Below are 14264 nucleotides of genomic sequence, written 5' to 3' on the forward strand. Positions count from 1 at the left end.
AAAATCCATAAACTGCTGTTGAGAGAGACATGGGAGAAGCCACTGGATCAGTGGAATAGAATGCTGCCACTATTTTGAGATTCTAGATACTTGGTACTCTTTGGGATTCTAGAATCTTGCTACTCTTTGAGATTCTGCATGGAATCTTGATACTCTTTGGGGTTCCGGAATGCTGCAATTATTTGGGTTTTCGCCAGGCACTTGTGACTTGGATTGGCCTCCTTGAAGACGGGACACTGGACTAGATGGACCAGTAAAGGCTATTCTTATGTTCTTATGCCTAAAGTAAGGGGCAGATGCCACTTATTCTATAATTATGCTTGTAACTTTCAGGAATGCCCCGGTTCACCCATGTCCCTCCCAAATCTGCTTAATGGGATTTATTCAGGCTGCAACTTCTCCCATCCAGTTAATTCCACTGAATTTTGATCCCCCTGTGTCACCTTCACTTATTTCTTGAGGAGTTGCATCAAGAACCTGCCATCCATCAAAGGCTGATCCAAGGTCTTTTCTGGCAAACCAACCTTCATTCCAGACATGAAAATTCCTGTAAATGAGAATAAGCAGAGAAACATTCAATTGATAGGTGGCATGGAAGCAAATACAGTTATATTGCAGAATGACTTGTACAAATATTACTTTCCTTTCTGAGCATGTTGCCAAAGCCCTCATCCATGCCCTCGTCATCTCTCATCTGGATTACTGCAATGCGTTTCTCACCAGTCTACTGCTACGCCTCATCTCTCCACTTTAATCTGTTCAGAACGCTGCTGTGCACCTCATATTCCACCAGGGTCATTATACCCACATTACTCCTCCCCCTCAGGTCGCTTCACTGACTCCCAGTCCGTCTCCGCATATGATTCTTACTGACGTTCAAGTCAACTCGCTCTTCGACTCCTCAGTATCTCTCCTCTCTTGTTACTCTTTATATTCCCCTCTAGGAACTCCATTCATCAAACAAGTCCTTCCTGTTGGTACCCTTCTCCTCCACTGCCAACTCCCTTCTCCGTCCTTTCTACCTTGCTGCGCTACATGCTTGGAACAACCTGCCTGGCTCACTACATCAGACTCCATCTCTGGTGGTATTCAAAGCCACACTAAAACCCCACTTATTTGAAGCTTCGTTTAAATACTAACCCAACCAACATATCTGTCTGTCATTCCCTCAATAGTCCCAGCCACCTTTTAGCCCCCTTTGTGTGTCTGTCATAATTAGAGTCTAAGCTCTTCAGAGAAGGGACCGTCTCTTGCATGTACAATGTACAGAGTTGTGTGTGCCTGGTAGCGCTTTGTTGTTACAAAGAGACTTGTAGTGATAGTGTAGCTGGTTTTAAGAAAGGTTTGGACAAATTCCTGGAGGAAAAATCCATAGTCTGTTATTATGACATGAGGGAAGCCTCTGCTTGCCCTGGATCGGTAGCATGGAATGTTGCTACTCTTTGGGGATTCCGGAATCTTGCTATTCTTTGAGATTATGTATGGAATGTTGCTACTCTTTGGGTTTTGGCAAGGTACAAGTGACCTGGATTGGCCACCATAAGAACGGGCTACTGGGCTTCATAGACCATTGGTCCGACCCAGTAAAGCTATTCTTATGTTCTTATTACCCTTAATATATAAATGAGGCTATTGAGCTAGTCTTATTTTGCCCACTCTCATTGTGTAGGGATGTTTTGGTTGACTCCAAGATCCATGAGCTGAATTTTCAGGAATGAAATGGAGTAAGGCTAGAACTGACTCAAAGAGCTACGAGGTGACCATAAACCCTAGTGTTGTTCCTGGTTTACAAAGGCTCCTTCTGGCAGAAGTTCATATATCATTGTCAATGTATATGTGAAGAACGGCAAGGCGAAACAGTACTTTCAGAGTTGCAAATTGAATGATTTTATATGCTTCTTACATGATTTTGGATATAATCGTCACTGGGAGGAGCAAAGGAAATTTCTTTGCCCAGATTCTCTAAATGGCGCTGGTAGGCTCCCATGCTCAATGAAAAACTTTTTTTGCTACTTTTTGAGAGGGGGTGTGGCCTGTGCAGGGAATGAACACAAGAGGGTTATCCAGCTGCTTTATGATAACAGTAATAGGAGCGTGGGTGATTCATTTTGAGGGAGACAAAAAGTTCAAAGCATTCAAGATGCTTTTATGTATATGTTTATTATAATTTCTTGACTACTTCGTTTTAACATCAGCATGGTTTACAAATATTAAAAGGAAAAGATCGCCATTAAAAACAAAGAAAAGTAAATTAAAGTTTAATAGTTGTCTCAGAAAAGACTCCACCCTCAATAATTTCAAAGGGAAAGCTAAACCGAAAAGATATGTCTTCACAAGTGACCTAAATTTTGGATAGGAAAGTTCAGAATGAATCTCGATTGGAAGCAAATTCCATAGACTAGGAACAGATGCAAAAAAAAAAGCACAGAATTACGAGTTGAGGCCAACCGAACTAAATGAACCGAAGGCAAAGTTAATTGGTGAGCAGATACAGAATGCAAGTTACGAGTTGGCCTATAGGGAACTAAAAACATCCCCAGTTAATCAGGTTGACCTTTAATACTTTAAAGGCAAGCGTTAAAGCTTTATGCTTAAGACGATATTTCACAGGAAGCCAATGATACTCTTTAAACAATGATAAAATATGATCGTACCTACGAGTGAAGAAGAGTGAGGATATGCCATGGCTATGCATAAAAGACTGGGAGAAGATATCAACATAGGCTACCGTGAGGACATGCTATTATATTCTTAACTACAGTTGTCAGTAGCAAGGTATCATTGTATTAAGTTGGTAAAATAAAACATCTTAATGGTACCCCACATTGATAACTATACCCTTTTAAGTAAAGAAGAGTTGTAAGTAAATAAAGTTAAATTGATATTTACCAAATGCTGTCCTTGCTTAATTTTTTAGGTTCCCCAAGATGATCATAGTACTCGTCAATGCTGAGGTTTGCATTTGTGTCGTGAGCAGAGGAAAAGTTTGTGACCACACGAGCAGGGATCCCCAAACATCTGAGCACTAAAATCAAACAAGAAGGACCCAATCAAAATTCTGTCCCGTAGATTCGAAGGTCTGCAATATATATTCATATCTGTTGGTGTCAGCTATGATAATTTGTGATTCAAGGGACAAAAAAATAATAATTTCTAGATTAAGCTCAGTCTAGTTTAGTTTATTAAGTTGTGCTCTGCCTAGAAATAGATGGATCATACTCAGAGGAAGGAGTGGCGTTGTGGTTGGAGCTTAAGCCTCAGCACCCTGAGGTTGTGGGTCCAAGTCCCATCCTGCTCTTTGTGACACCAAACAAGTCACTCAATCCTCACACGACAGTCAAATAATTCTCCAGGCTCCAAATTCTAAAGACTCGTTTTCATTAAGCTGAAACACATGTGCAAAACTTCCCAACAGCCACGCTGGGACAAATATCCCTCGCTTACCACCAACTATTCCAAGGGAGAACATGAGGTAAGACTCCTTCCCCTACCACAACCCAAAGGCTCACTACAGTACTGCCAAAGAAACCAGCAACATTTGTTGCAACAATCATCACTCCCTACCTCCCATGGGAGGGTAACGTTCTGGTCCCACATCAGACAACCCAAGTTTAATCTATTGCTTAATTTGTAAATATGATCTCTTGAGTTTCTTTGACTTTCAAAAAAATTTGCAGTCTGCAATATATTAAAGGTATTATTTTAGGTCCAAATCTTTTCCAGAGAAGGGAAATTGGTAAAACTAGAGGACATACATTGAGGTGGAGGGGTGGGTAGACTTAGGAGTAATATTAGGAAATTCTTTTTCACGGAGAGGGTGGTGGATGCCTGGAATGCCCTTCTGAAGGAAGTGGTGGAGAAGAAAACGGTGATGGAATTAAAAAAAGCGTGGGATGAACACAGAGGATCACTAATTAGAATATGAATGAGCAAACTTTCACAGTCTGAATCCCGTAAAGGAGATGGTTTGGATAGACGAGTGAGCTTCAATGGCAACTCTACTAGTTGGAACCCAAGGACAGTACCGGGTGGACTTCTACAAAGGAAAAAAAACATTTTAATGTAATCATGAAATCATAATGTGTGTGATTACAGGGCAGACTGGATGGACCATTCAGGTCTTTATCTGCCATCATGTACTAAGTTATGCTACTACGTTCTGAAATATGGATAGAGTCCAGTTGGGTTATGGTTTTGACCTTTGGATGGAGCTGCAACTTTGCATTATCTTTCTGTTGAAATTCTCTCTCGGTCCATCGCTCGAAGACAAATACTTGATTTTTATCGCTGAAAGTTAAGGATTCAATAGCTCTCCATAAAACGAGGTGCTTAAGTTAATGCCTTATGCTGATATAAGTCATGTATTTCATGAAAAAGTGATGTCTTCTTTCGAAAGATGACTCTAACCTCTTTGTTGACGTACCTGTGCACCCTACTCCAGCAAAGACCCAGCACTGGCCAAATTTAACGCTTGTAAATTTCCTTTTGTACCACTTCAGAAGAATGTCAGTACTTCCATACCATCTGAGAGGGCTGATTCCACCAAGATATTTACCACTCCAGTTGCCAACCAAAACCCCTTTGTCATCATTACTGTTTATCTAGGGGAAAAAAAGGGGATAGAGAAGACAGACAAATGACGGAAACACGGAATTGATTACTTGGGAATTTCTATCACATGCCATCCATGGTGTTTAAAGTTTATCAGAACCAAAGGCTAAGAAGATATAGTGGTCTGGTTTACGGTTGATTTTATTTAATATACCACCCTTCCTTATACAATAACAGAGTGGTTCACATAATCATTAAAACATACAATAAAACTAACTACCGTATATCACAAAAAAATGACATAAAATAAAACAAATAAAAATAGTAAAATAATAAAGAGAAAAACACCAGAACAACACTGATTAGCGAATGTTGGTCCAAGGAAATTATTTAGTGACCCGTGTGGTGAGAGGGAAGATCCTCAAGTACCATGAAATCACTCTGAGACTAATCACTTTGGGGATCCTCTTTTACAAAGGCGAGCTAAGCATTTTAGCGCGGATTTAGCATGTGCAAAATCAACGTGTGCGCTAACCACTAACGCCATAGGATAACATGCACGCGTTAGCGTTTAGCGCATGCTAATATTTCACGCGCGCTAAAAAGCTTAGCGCACCTTTGTAAAAGAGGGGAGGGATAGGAAAATGTGGTAGAAAGATACAGAAATAGTTCCCCAGGTTTTTGGGCACAGACTTGATTACAAAGAACTTCCAAGCGCACCCGGATAAATTGCCTATGCATGTCACGTCTTATGAACTCCAGAAGAAAGCTTTCATTAGCATACTGTGTGCTGCGGCAGATTCCAGATGTGCTCTGATGAGATGCCGGTAAGGAGGAGAGGCACTGGCACTGGCTGACTGCTTACAGGACGTGCCTCTCATGGTGAGAGGCACGCCCTGCAGGTAGTCAGCCGGCGCCAACAGCTCTCTTCCTCGCCCTTGTCTCTCCTCCTCTCCTCACACCTCCCCTCCTCTGGATCCCCCCACTGGTGAAGCGACAGGTTCAGGGTCGCGGCTGGAAGGCCACCCTGCACGTGTGGACGTCGACATGATTACATCATGCATGCGCGTGACATTATCACGTCGACGTCTGTGAACTTCCTGATGCCTTCCGGCCGGGGCACTGGGTTCAGTGTGCCGATGGGCTAAAAAGTTTGCGGGACGCTGCTTTAGCACAATTCAAGTATCACAATGAGCTTTAGCAGTAAATTTGAGTGGCTGAGATCATAGACCCTGGCTTAGGCGTGAGGTTCATTCCTGCCATGATATGCACAAAACTAACCCACTTAGAGAAATTGCCCCTCAAAGAAATCAGCTCTACGGGTGCCAATGGGTGCCGATCACCCCCGATATTGAGGAAGTTCTTTCATTGTGTCTAGTGAGGATAAGTCATATTACATTTGGCACCTCCAATCACTTAGAAATGTTGGCATCGATGGTTAAGTTCTGGTATTCATTGCTGGAACATTTAGTAAAAGCAGTTAGCATAGCTGGGTTTTAAAAAGGTTTGAATAAGTTCCTGGAGGAAAAAAATCCAAAAACTGTTATTATGATAAGGGGGGGGAAACACTGCTTATCCCTAGGGATAAACAGTGTGGAATCCTGCTGCTTTTTGGGATCATAGAAACATAGAAATAGACGGCAGATAAGGGCCATGGCCCATCTAGTCTGCCCACCCTAATGACCCTCCCCTACCTTTACTTTGTGAATAGATCCCACGTGTCGATCCCATTTGGTCTTAAAATCCTGCCACTGTTAGAAATAGGATACTGGGCTGGATGGACATTTGATCAGAACCATTATGGTAATTATTATATTTTTTATATTTGCATTTGTAGTAAAATGGATCAATAACATTATTTTTTATTTATTTTGCAGACAGCCTATTCAATTCTACAGTATAATAAATTCGTATTTTTGTTGTGAATTTTAGTGCAAATGTATAGCTTTCTTCTGTAATAGCTCTTTGCAGTTGATAAATAATCTCACCATGGCACTGACGACTCTGCTTATGTAGACAGGATCACTCCTCTGGGAACAATCTAAGGCCGGATCTTGGCAATGATTCAGGCTCTGATCTAATATGGCGAGGCTGGTTTCCAAAATGTCCGTTTCAAACTGGAAGGAACCACAAAGAAAGACGGTCAAACCTTCAAAACGATATTGTGACAGAGCTGCGATACCCTCCATTGACTTCAATAACTCTTCTCTGTCTTTGTTACAGGATTTTCTCCTTTATCAAAGGACAAAGGGGAGACGTTACGAGCTCTGCAATGAGAATGATCTGGGTTATTTGTCCCATAATGCATGTTAAAAGGCAACGATTTGAGTCATATTACCGTTTCGCCGCATTAGTGAAGTAACCATAGAATAAACATAAGAAAGTGCAAAACATGCAAATGCCCGCAAAACGTTTGGTTACTATGCAAATGCCATAATTCAACCCAAGCCGCACTCTGAGGAGTGTGTGGGGCGGTGGTTGAAGCTACAGCCTCAGCACCCTGGGGTTGTGGGTTCAAACCCCGCGCTGCTCCTTGTGACCCTGGGCAAAGTCGCTTAATCCTCCACAGCCCCAGGTACGTTAGATAGATTGTGAGGGGAAAATGCTTGAGGACCTGATTGTAAAAACCGCTTAGATAACCTTGATAGGCGGTATATAAAATCCTAATAAACTTAAACGTATTATAGCTGGAAAAATAAACCTGACAAAAAAGCTGGAAATATGTTACCGTCTTGGGCCTCAAAGTTAAGGCACAACATTTTCAAGGATGCATCTTAAAGCAGCCAATGAGCTAGCACCTTCCGATGAGTTTCAAGTTTATTTCACTTTTGATGAATCGCCTATTTCAAATTACTAGGCGATGTACACAATATAGTAAAGAAACTTTAACAAAATAACAATAAAATCTAATAACAACTAACATGAGAGATAGGTAAGGGGGTAAAGTTACAATGAGGGTATAGGAAAAAAGGGAAGAACAAAAGGTAGGGTAAAAATTTGCAAGGCATACTTCATAAATATTAATTAAAACAGAATAGAAAATTTTAGAAGCTTTAAAGGTCAAAAGCATCCCTAAACAAATAAGTTTTTAAAAAATTTTTAAATGATGAAACATCACGTTCCATTCTAATGTACTGGGGAAGGGAATTCCACCATTGTGGACCTGCAACAGTGAACATATCTGCTCCTCTCGTTCCAATGATTTTTAAAGAAGGCACAATTAATAAGTTTTGATCGGATGAACGCAGAGATCGTTGGGGTTTGTATGGAATCAATGATTTAGATATGAATTGCGGCTCGCTAAATGCTAGAGTTTTAAAGATTAAAGAACATCAATTTATATAGAATCCTATGATGAATTGGTAACCATTGCGCGTCTATTAACAATGGGGATACGTGATCGAATTTTTTTAGCGTTATAAATTAGTCTTATGGCCGTATTCTGGATAATTTGGAGTCTCCTTTTTTCTTTTTGAGTAATATTTAAAAATAGGGCATTACAATAGTCGATTTTTGCTATGATGAATGAATGAATTAAAATCTTTAAGGACGAAGAATTAAGAAATTTTGCGATAGATCTTATCTGCCGTAGTTTGAAAAAACAATTTTTAACAATAGAGGAGACATGTTCATGATAGGATAAGTTATCGTCGATTAATACCCCAAGAATTTTAACTGAGGGTTCCATGCTGATAGGTATATTATCGAGCAAAAACGGTTTTATAAGTGAGATATCTTTTTTCCAGTTAAAAAGAATAGATTTGGTCTTATTAATATTTAGAGCTAGTTTATGAGCATTCTAAACCCCTGATCCACATTCCCACCCCCTATCCACTAATCATTCATATTCTCCTTCTAAATGAGCACCACGACTCCCCCCCCCCCCATCAGAAGCTGAACACCCTCCAAAAACCTGAATTTTCTTCAATATCTATTTTCCCAAATACACAATGGCACTCCAACATTACCCATAATTCCTTATAGTTGGAATGACTATATCCGTATTTCTCTCTACCTGTCCATAGTTCCATCCTCGCTCTTGAATATATTTTTCATGGCCAACATAAATTATCCCATGGTCGGTCAGAACGTATTCCTGCCTCTCCTCCTCCTTCGGCATATAAACGTCATCATCTGAAAATACAGTAACAGATTTATACTAACCATTACAAACAAGGGTGAAGTTATCAAACTGGGCTATTATTAATTTGGGTTATTTCTCTACAGAGTCTCATTACAGGACTGTATGTCCAGTACAGTACATAAAAATATTTTTTTGTAGTGCTTACATATAATACAACAGCTTGTAATACTTTTTGTTCTTAGGTATTTATGAATGAGATGTAATACTTTTTTAAAAAAATTATTTTATTTTTAACATTATTACAAGTTATACAACTTGTTCAAGAAAGAGAGTAAGATTTCAAGAAAACCAAATTCAACATATGTCAATATTTAAAGGAAAAGATATAAATAAGAGCTTAATCTCTTTCTTAGACCACTATATATGGGTACACCGACAAATCTGCACACGACAATGGCGCCACATCAATTGCGGCCTGTGACTGAATCTGCCTTAAGGGATATCCGGAAGGCCCTGATTTGCTCAGACTCCTCAGGCCCCGTCCCTTGGGAGGGGCTTGAGGTGCCTCAGGCATCTCAAGCCCCTCCCAAGGGACAGAGCCTGAGGAGTCTGAGCAAATCAGGGCCGTCCAGATATCCACTTATGTAAAGGGTTCCCATAATCATATGTAAACCTTACCCTAACATTAGATAGCAAGTGAATGTTTTAAATATAGTGGGGGGAGGGTGTCCCCCCACCCCCCTCAAAAAAGAGATTTACTTTGTAACCCTCGAAAAGACAAAATAGTATTCACGGTCGAGGTGCATTTGACAGGTCACCTCCCATTCAGTGCGTGCATTTGTCGTGCGTGCAATTGTCAGGGCACAATTGTCGAGTGCGCATTTGACGGGTCACCCTATATATGTGGGGAGAAGGCCTGAAAATGTAGAGAATTATAAGAAGAAAAGTGAAAGAAACAGCTAAGACAGCATTATTCATCCATTATTAACAAGGTTGTCAGGTCATAAGCGCGCCGGGACAAAGACGCGCGCAGACAACTGAGTGCAACATGGAGCTGCGCGCAGAAAAAAAATGACTGTTTTAAAGGACTCCGACGGGTGTGTGGGGGGGAGGGGAACCCCCCCCCCACTTTACTTTATACAGATCGAGCCACGTTGTGGGGGGTTGTAACCCCCCACATTTTACTGAAAACTTCACTTTTTCCCTAAAAAACAGGGAAACAGTTAAGTTTCCAATATAATGAGGGGGGTTACAACCCCCCAAACCTCCCACAACGCCACCGCGATCTGTATTAAGTAAAGTGGGGGGGGGGTTCCCCAACAAAATCCCCCCATCGGAGCCCCTAAAAACACTCTTTTTCTTCAGCGCGCGCTTCCGTCTTGCGCTCAGTTGTTGGCGCGCGCCTTTGTCTTCGGCGGTTTTATCTATGAACCATTAACAAGCTATCATTAGTTCTAACTTTTAGATAAACCCTTCAACTCTATAAACACTTTTAGAAGCTCAGGCTGAAAAACATATATTTTAAACCTAAATATTTAAAAATACACTTGCACAGATAAGCCAACAATGAGATATAATTCTAATAGAAAAATGATTAAAATACACACAGTAAAACAACTTTTCTACCTGAAGCCCAAGGATTAAAGAGAAGCATGAACTTATTGAGACTTTTTAAGGTTGTCTTGCTCTTAGAGAGGATCTTAGCACTGAATCTGTAATATCCGATAACAGCAGTAGTGGGGCTACAGACAGTGACATCCAAGTCATTGGAATCACCAGATTCATAAGTAGCCCACCAAGTCTCGCCTTTGGTTCCAGGCTTAGAGAGAGGGAAGGTGACCTTTGTGTTACAAGACTCTGAAGGAGAAGGACCTGGCAATAGAACAGAGATCAAAACCATTACATAGTATATAAACATCAGAGAAGAACAGAGATGGAATAATTGGAAAAAAAGACATTTGAGGAAGCCTCTTTATAGTATTCTCTATGAATCCGTGTGTATTTATGAGACAATGTTCTTCTGTTTGTGTTAAATATATATTGTGACAGGGAGAGTCCTGTCATGCTGGAAGAAACCTTGCAGTGCTCTAAAACTATCCCTAAACCTGCTCCTAGAATTTATCCCCAGTGAAAGACAGGCTAAAAATGACCCTATTATACTTGCCTAGAACTACAAGTACCAGCAGGCACCAGGCCAGTGATAGCAAAACCCAGGGCTAGTCAGCAGGGAAGCTATCCTGGCTCATTAGCAAAGCACCAGAGAACCACAGGTGTTCCTAGAGACAATCAGCACAGGGCTAGAGAAAAGGGTGTGGTCTCTAAGCCAGAGAAGCAACCACCAACGTTCAGCCTGCCTGAACCCTTGGAAAGAGGCAGACCAGTGCAACCCAGGGGCCAGCAGCCAGCATTTCCCACATGAAACAGGGAGAAAATCTCAGGACTGAATCTTGTAAGCCATCTTCTGAAAGTAACACTGTTTTGGATGTACAAATGCCAGAAGAAATGTATACAAGTGATTATGAAATGGAACTTGTAGAATACTGTTTGCCTGAAGCCATGCTTACTGATTAAAAGCTTGGGGAAATCATATGCTGTTTCTGGGAAGGTGGAATTGCCTCACAAATCCTATTAACAAAAGGGTAGAAAATCCCTGCTTTTGATTAAATTGAAATTAACAGAACTGTTGGAATAATTGTGTCCTGAAATTGTACAAACACAGAAGTACCGGGTTGAGCAGTCCCAGTTGGTTCCAGGACTTTGATACTGAAAGTTTGGTCTTTTGTTTTTGTAATAAGGACTGGCAGAGAGCACATGTTTGTGGAAAATTGCCAGAATGTGAGCTGTACAACTCCTGGTTGGGCTAGCAAGTTGTTTAACCACCGGAGCAAGTTTGTGTTGGGGGGGGGGGGGCTGTTCTTTCACCAAAGTATAAGCCAGAAAATAAACACATGATAATTCACACTAAACACCTTTGATGAACCTCTACCCTCCATGCCTCATTCAACCGCTTGGCTGAGGCTTGGATGATCCAGGTCAGGACTCTGGCTAATCCAGTCCAGGTCTTACCCAGTCACAATATGTTATAATATATGTAAAAATCCCACTGCTATAATGTCTATCCAAGATCAGTATTTATCCAAATGTGATTGAGTAGATCTCTTATGTATTTGTCTATATTCTTAATGCGGGGGAAAATGGCTTTAAGTGCTCACAGGTACCTGACGTTGGAGTATTCTTGCCAGGTTACCCTTAAGTGAGCTATCAGCCTTCAAACAACCCCATATGACTATATGACTTTATCTTATTAGCTTTTAGTTTGTCTTGCAGCAATTTTTACTGCTTTATTGACAATGCACTATTACTTAGCTTTTAGCTAGGAGCTGGTGGGCAACCACTGGGAAGTGTATTTCTCTACGAAGCGTGTCGAGTCAGATGATATGTCGGATGATTATCATGTTTTAAGTTATTGGCAGCGACTAAAGTGTGGCTCGTTTGAAGACCAGGCACACTCTGTTCCTTTTTTGGACTCTTTAAGCATGCATTTTAAGCATTGTCTATAGGAGATTCTAGCATCTGTGCTCTTAAATAACATAACTTTATTCTTCTATACCTCCATAATCAAACAATTTCTAGGCGGTTTACACAGAAGAAGGCTGGACAATCGGCAAAATACAGATAATTTAAATACAACAAGTTTCTTAAATATGTTCAATGTAAAATTTTGTTAACAGTAATATTCAAGTTTCAAGTTTTCAAGTTTATTAGGTGACTTGATCAATTGCTTAATCAAATATTCTAAGCGATGTACATTTTAAAATTTACAATTAAAAAAAACAAAAAAAAAACAACAACAATATAATACATTACAATACATACAATATTAAATAATGGATTAAATACTCTTAATTTAACATTAATAGGAAATGAATTTATCAAACAACATTGACTTAATTACTTTTCAAAATGCACCATAAGATAGCATAACTCCACCAATGCAATTAAGCACATAAGCATGGCCTCTGCCGAGTCAGACCATAGGTCCATCATGCCCAGCAGTCCGCTCCCGCGGCGGCCCCCCAGGTCAATGACCTGTAGTGATCTATTACTCAAGAACATTTTGTCTTGTATAGTAACCCTCTAATTGTACCCCTGGATTCCCTTTCCTTTCAGGAACTCGTCCAATCCCTTTTTGAAACCCACCAGGACTGCTGCTTACTTGCTTGAAATGCAAGAGTCCTATCCAAAAAAAAAGTCTTGTATCTGCAGCCAGTAATTATTGGATAAGCAAATAGATTGGAATTCCTAGTTATCCTCGTCGGGCTGTATAACACGAAACGAGATAAAAGGTAAGTTGGGGCAAATCCCCAAACCAGCTTAAGACAGATGCAAGAGAATTTGAATAGTACTCGTGCCTCCACTGGGAACCAATGTAACAGTCGGTAGTAAGGACTAATATGGTCATTTTCCTTCAACCCAAATATCAATCAGACAGCCGTATTCTGTACTATTCTCAATTTTCTCAGGATTTTCTTTGGAGCTCCCAAATAAACACTATTGCAGTAATCCAGTATAGATCAGACTAGTGCCTGCACTAATAGTCTAAAGCAGGGGTAGGCAATTCCAGTCCTCGAGAGCCGGAGCCAGGTCAGGTTTTCAGGATCGCCACAATAAATAAGCATGAGATGGATTTGCATCTCAAGGAGGCAGTGCATGCAAATCCATCTCGTACATATTCATTGTGGCGATCCTGAAAACCTGACCTGTCCATGGTGCTGATTCTTCAACACTCTGGAACAGGGGTAGGTAATTCTGGTCCTCGAGAGCCGGAGCCAGGTCAGGTTTTCAGGATCTCCACAATAAATAAGCATGAGATGGATTTGCATCTCAAGGAGGCAGTGCATGCAAATCCATCTCGTACATATTCATTGTGGCGATCCTGAAAACCTGACCTGTCCATGGTGCTGATTCTTCAACACTCTGGAACAGGGGTAGGTAATTCTGGTCCTCGAGAGCCGGAGCCAGGTCAGGTTTTCAGGATCGCCACAATAAATAAGCATGAGATGGATTTGCATCTCAAGGAGGCAGTGCATGCAAATCCATCTCGTACATATTCATTGTGGCGATCCTGAAAACCTGACCTGTCCATGGTGCTGATTCTTCAACACTCTGGAACAGGGGTAGGCAATTCTGGTCCTCGTGAGCCGGAGCCAGGTCAGGTTTTCAGGATCTCCACAATAAATAAGCATGAGATGGATTTGCATCTCAAGGAGGCAGTGCATGCAAATCCATCTCGTACATATTCATTGTGGCGATCCTGAAAACCTGACCTGTCCATGGTGCTGATTCTTCAACACTCTGGAACAGGGGTAGGCAATTCTGGTCCTCGTGAGCCGGAGCCAGGTCAGGTTTTCAGGATATCCACAATAAATAAGCATGAGATGGATTTGCATCTCAAGGAGGCAGTGCATGCAAATCCATCTCGTACATATTCATTGTGGAGATCCTGAAAACCTGACCTGGCTCCAGCTCTCAATATGTATGAGATGGATTTGCAAGCACTGCCTCCTTGAGATGCAAATCTATCTCATGCTTATTTATTGTGGAGATCCTGAAAACCTGACCTGGCTCC

General features: G+C 41.0%; 1 protein-coding gene and 1 long non-coding RNA gene across 5 annotated transcripts in view; one reads left to right on the forward strand and one right to left on the reverse strand.

Moving 5' to 3' along the window:
• The window catches only part of LOC117369154 (protein-glutamine gamma-glutamyltransferase 6-like), a 40253-nt gene that overhangs the window by 10333 nt on the left and 15656 nt on the right, over positions 1 to 14264 (reverse strand). For all 4 annotated transcript variants that reach the window (XM_033963239.1, XM_033963237.1, XM_033963238.1 and 1 more), the window contains exons 4-9: positions 10262 to 10507; positions 8567 to 8685; positions 6540 to 6668; positions 4424 to 4601; positions 2890 to 3025; positions 444 to 547 (exon numbers count right to left, since the gene is read on the reverse strand). In XM_033963239.1, coding sequence (XP_033819130.1) covers positions 444 to 547; positions 2890 to 3025; positions 4424 to 4601; positions 6540 to 6668; positions 8567 to 8685; positions 10262 to 10507 — 912 coding nt within the window. The remainder of the gene's footprint in view (positions 1 to 443; positions 548 to 2889; positions 3026 to 4423; positions 4602 to 6539; positions 6669 to 8566; positions 8686 to 10261; positions 10508 to 14264) is intronic.
• LOC117369157 overlaps positions 10964 to 14264 on the forward strand; it is a 53319-nt gene continuing 50018 nt past the window's right edge. The window contains exons 1-2 of the long non-coding RNA XR_004541089.1: positions 10964 to 11084; positions 12806 to 12981. This is a non-coding gene — a long non-coding RNA (uncharacterized LOC117369157). The remainder of the gene's footprint in view (positions 11085 to 12805; positions 12982 to 14264) is intronic.

The sequence above is a fragment of the Geotrypetes seraphini genome, chromosome 11 (assembly GCF_902459505.1).
Source record: "Geotrypetes seraphini chromosome 11, aGeoSer1.1, whole genome shotgun sequence".
In the NCBI taxonomy this organism is placed as follows: Eukaryota; Metazoa; Chordata; class Amphibia; order Gymnophiona; family Dermophiidae; genus Geotrypetes; species Geotrypetes seraphini.